This window comes from Salvelinus alpinus, unplaced genomic scaffold (assembly GCF_045679555.1).
Source record: "Salvelinus alpinus unplaced genomic scaffold, SLU_Salpinus.1 scaffold_143, whole genome shotgun sequence".
Lineage (NCBI taxonomy): Eukaryota > Metazoa > Chordata > Actinopteri > Salmoniformes > Salmonidae > Salvelinus > Salvelinus alpinus.
Window position 1 is genome coordinate 11,537 of NW_027256084.1, and position 3,490 is coordinate 15,026.

At 41.9% G+C, this 3,490-nt stretch overlaps 1 protein-coding gene across 1 annotated transcript; it reads right to left on the minus strand.

The window, feature by feature from the left end:
- Positions 1-2,108: 2,108 nt before the first annotated feature.
- Positions 2,109-3,062, minus strand: LOC139567285 (dynein heavy chain-like; the record flags this gene model as incomplete). Its single annotated transcript, XM_071388708.1, has 1 exon — positions 2,109-3,062. A coding segment is annotated over one exon (954 nt), but the record flags the coding sequence as incomplete, so codon positions are not given.
- Positions 3,063-3,490: the final 428 nt, after the last annotated feature.

The window sequence follows — 3,490 nt, forward strand, 5'->3', positions numbered from 1 at the left end:
CCATGTATGAACACTGTGGTGTCCTCGCTCATAGCAGGTGTCCTCGCTCATAGCAGGTGTCCTCGCTCATAGCAGGTGTCCTCGCTCATAGCAGGTGTCCTCGCTCATAGCAGGTGTCCTCGCTCATAGCAGGTGTCCTCGCTCATAGCAGGTGTCCTCGCTCATAGCAGGTGTCCTCGCTCATAGCAGGTGTCCTCGCTCATAGCAGGTGTCCTCGCTCATAGCAGGTGTCCTCGCTCATAGCAGGTGTCCTTGACTTTGCCTGATTGGCTAGGTGATTGACGGGCTGGTTATTTATATAGTCTTAATTAACAATACATAGACATTATAACAGGCATTATAACAGGAATTATAACAGGCATTGTAACAGGCATTGTAACAGGCATTATAACAGGCATTATAACAGGAATTATAACAGGCATTATAACAGACACTATAACAGGCATTATAACAGGCATTATAACAGGCATTATAACAGGCATTATAACATGAATTATAACAGGCATTGTAACAGGCATTGTAACAGGCATTATAACAGGCATTATAACAGGAATTATAACAGGCATTATAACAGACACTATAACAGGCATTATAACAGGCATTATAACAGGCATTATAACATGAATTATAACAGGCATTGTAACAGGCATTGTAACAGGCATTGTAACATGCATTGTAACAGGCATTATAACAGGCATTATAACAGGAATTATAACAGACACTATAACAGGCATTATAACAGGCATTATAACAGTCATTATAACAGGCATTATAACATGAATTATAACAGGCATTGTAACAGGCATTGTAGCATGCATTGTAACATGCATTGTAACAGGCATTGTAACAGGCATTATAACAGGCATTATAACAGGAATTATAACAGGCATTATAACAGACACTATAACAGGCATTATAACAGGCATTATAACAGGCATTATAACAGGCACTATAACAGGAATTATAACAGTAATTATAACAGGCACTATAACAGGCACTATAACAGGCATTATAACAGGCATTGTAACAGGCATTGTAACAGGCATTATAACAGGCATTATAACAGGCATTATAACAGACATTATGACATGCATTATAACACACACTATAACAGACACTATAACAGGCATTATAACAGACACTATAAAAGGCATTATAACAGGCATTATAACAGACACTATAACAGACACTATAACAGACACTATAACAGGCATTATAACAGGAATTACAACAGTAATTATAACAGGCGTTATAACAGGCGTTATAACTGGGTAAATATAAGATAACATCGTTTGCTCTTTCCTCCACGTAGCCTTTATAAACTCCTCCGGACTAAACGATTCATATGTCCATGCTAATCCAGAGTTAACTCTGTCAAACTGTTTACAGCTCACTCTACAAAGGGTTTAAATGTCCATGTTAAAAATGTAATCTTCAGATTAAAACATAAAATCAATACTGGAAATTATACTTCAAACTCATTACCTAAACACATCATGGACTTAATCAACACAACAACCCTCTTTTAATTAAAATGAACCATATGCCGTCTGGTTGGCTGATTTACCCCCAATATCTCAGGGGGGGCTATTCCTATTGAATAAACAACACGTTAAGTTTCATCCGAGACCCCCCCCCCCCACCATCATTCCCAATGCCCTCTTCTCCCCTCAGTAGTTTACACCACCAGACTGGTTCGGGGTGTGAGCTTCTGAGAGACTGAGGGTGGATTAGCTGGTTCGTTTTAGGTGATGTTTGACTCGCAGGGTGGAGGCCCGGTGGAATCTGGGGATTACATGGGGGATACAGACCTAGTGGTCCAGGTCAGAGTGGGACGACCATCTGTAAACTACGGACCTGTCACCGTTACTCACTGTTTCTCTGTTACCCAGTCACTAGCACTCCCTTCTGTCTCTCTGTTACCCAGTCACTAGCACTCCCTTCTGTCTCTCTGTTACCCAGTCACTAACACTCTATACTCCCTTCTGTCTCTCTGTTACCCAGTCACTAACACTCCCTTCTGTCTCTCTGTTACCCAGTCACTAACACTCCATACTCCCTTCTGTTTCTCTGTTACCCAGTCACTAACACTCCCTTCTGTCTCTCTGTTACCCAGTCACTAACACTCCAGAGTAGTGAACTACATGGGTAGAGTAGTGCACTACATGGGTAGAGTAGTGTACTACATGGGTAGAGTAGTGTACTACATGGGTAGAGTAGTGAACTACATGGGTAGAGTAGTGCACTACATGGGTAGAGTAGTGTACTACATGGGTAGAGTAGTGAACTACATGGGTAGAGTAGTGAACTACATGGGTAGAGTAGTGTACTACATGGGTAGAGTAGTGAACTGCATGGGTAGAGTAGTGTACTACATGGGTAGAGTAGTGTACTACATGGGTAGAGTATCGAACTACATGGGTAGAGTAGTGAACTACATGGGTAGAGTAGTGTACTACATGGGTAGGATAGTGAACTACATGGGTAGAGTAGTGAACTACATGGGTAGAGTAGTGTACTACATGGGTAGAGTAGTGTACTACATGGGTAGAGTAGTGTACTACATGGGTAGAGTAGTGTACTACACGGGTAGAGTAGTGTACTACATGGGTAGAGTAGTGTACTACATGGGTAGAGTAGTGTACTACATGGGTAGAGTAGTGTACTACATGGGTAGAGTAGTGTACTACATGGGTAGAGTAGTGTACTACACGGGTAGAGTAGTGTACTACATGGGTAGAGTAGTGTACTACATGGGTAGAGTAGTGTACTACATGGGTAGAGTAGTGTACTACATGGGTAGAGTAGTGTACTGCATGGGTAGAGTAGTGTACTACATGGGTAGAGTAGTGTACTACATGGGTAGAGTAGTGTACTACATGGGTAGAGTAGTGAACTGCATGGGTAGAGTAGTGTACTACATGGGTAGAGTAGTGTACTACATGGGTAGAGTAGTGTACTACATGGGTAGAGTAGTGAACTGCATGGGTAGAGTAGTGTACTACATGGGTAGAGTAGTGTACTACATGGGTAGAGTAGTGTACTACATGGGTAGAGTAGTGTGTCAGAAAGCATCATTTTGGACTGAGCCTCTAAGTAATATGTCTGAACGTCTCTCCATGACAACCCCATACAGCCCAGCGAAGCAGCTAATAGCATCAGTCTGTTACGTGTGTGTCTCATTAGAGCCAGTCAGACAGGCTGCTGGGGACTATTGTAGTACGTGACAAGGGAAGATGCCTAAGCATTGCCCTGGTTTTGTACCGTTGGCTGTTGGAAGAAATGTAGAGAAAAAAAAAGGACTTGAGACATATAGTTATGAGACAAGATCATGTATGTTATGGATAGTGAATCATATAATTGTCCTGAACTCCCTCCCGACTGCGTTAATGATGGCTACTTTGGCAGAAACAACAGACACGAAACGTTGAGATACAGAATGAGGAAGTGAATCACAGAATTGATCTATTCACTCTCACACAAGCTCACA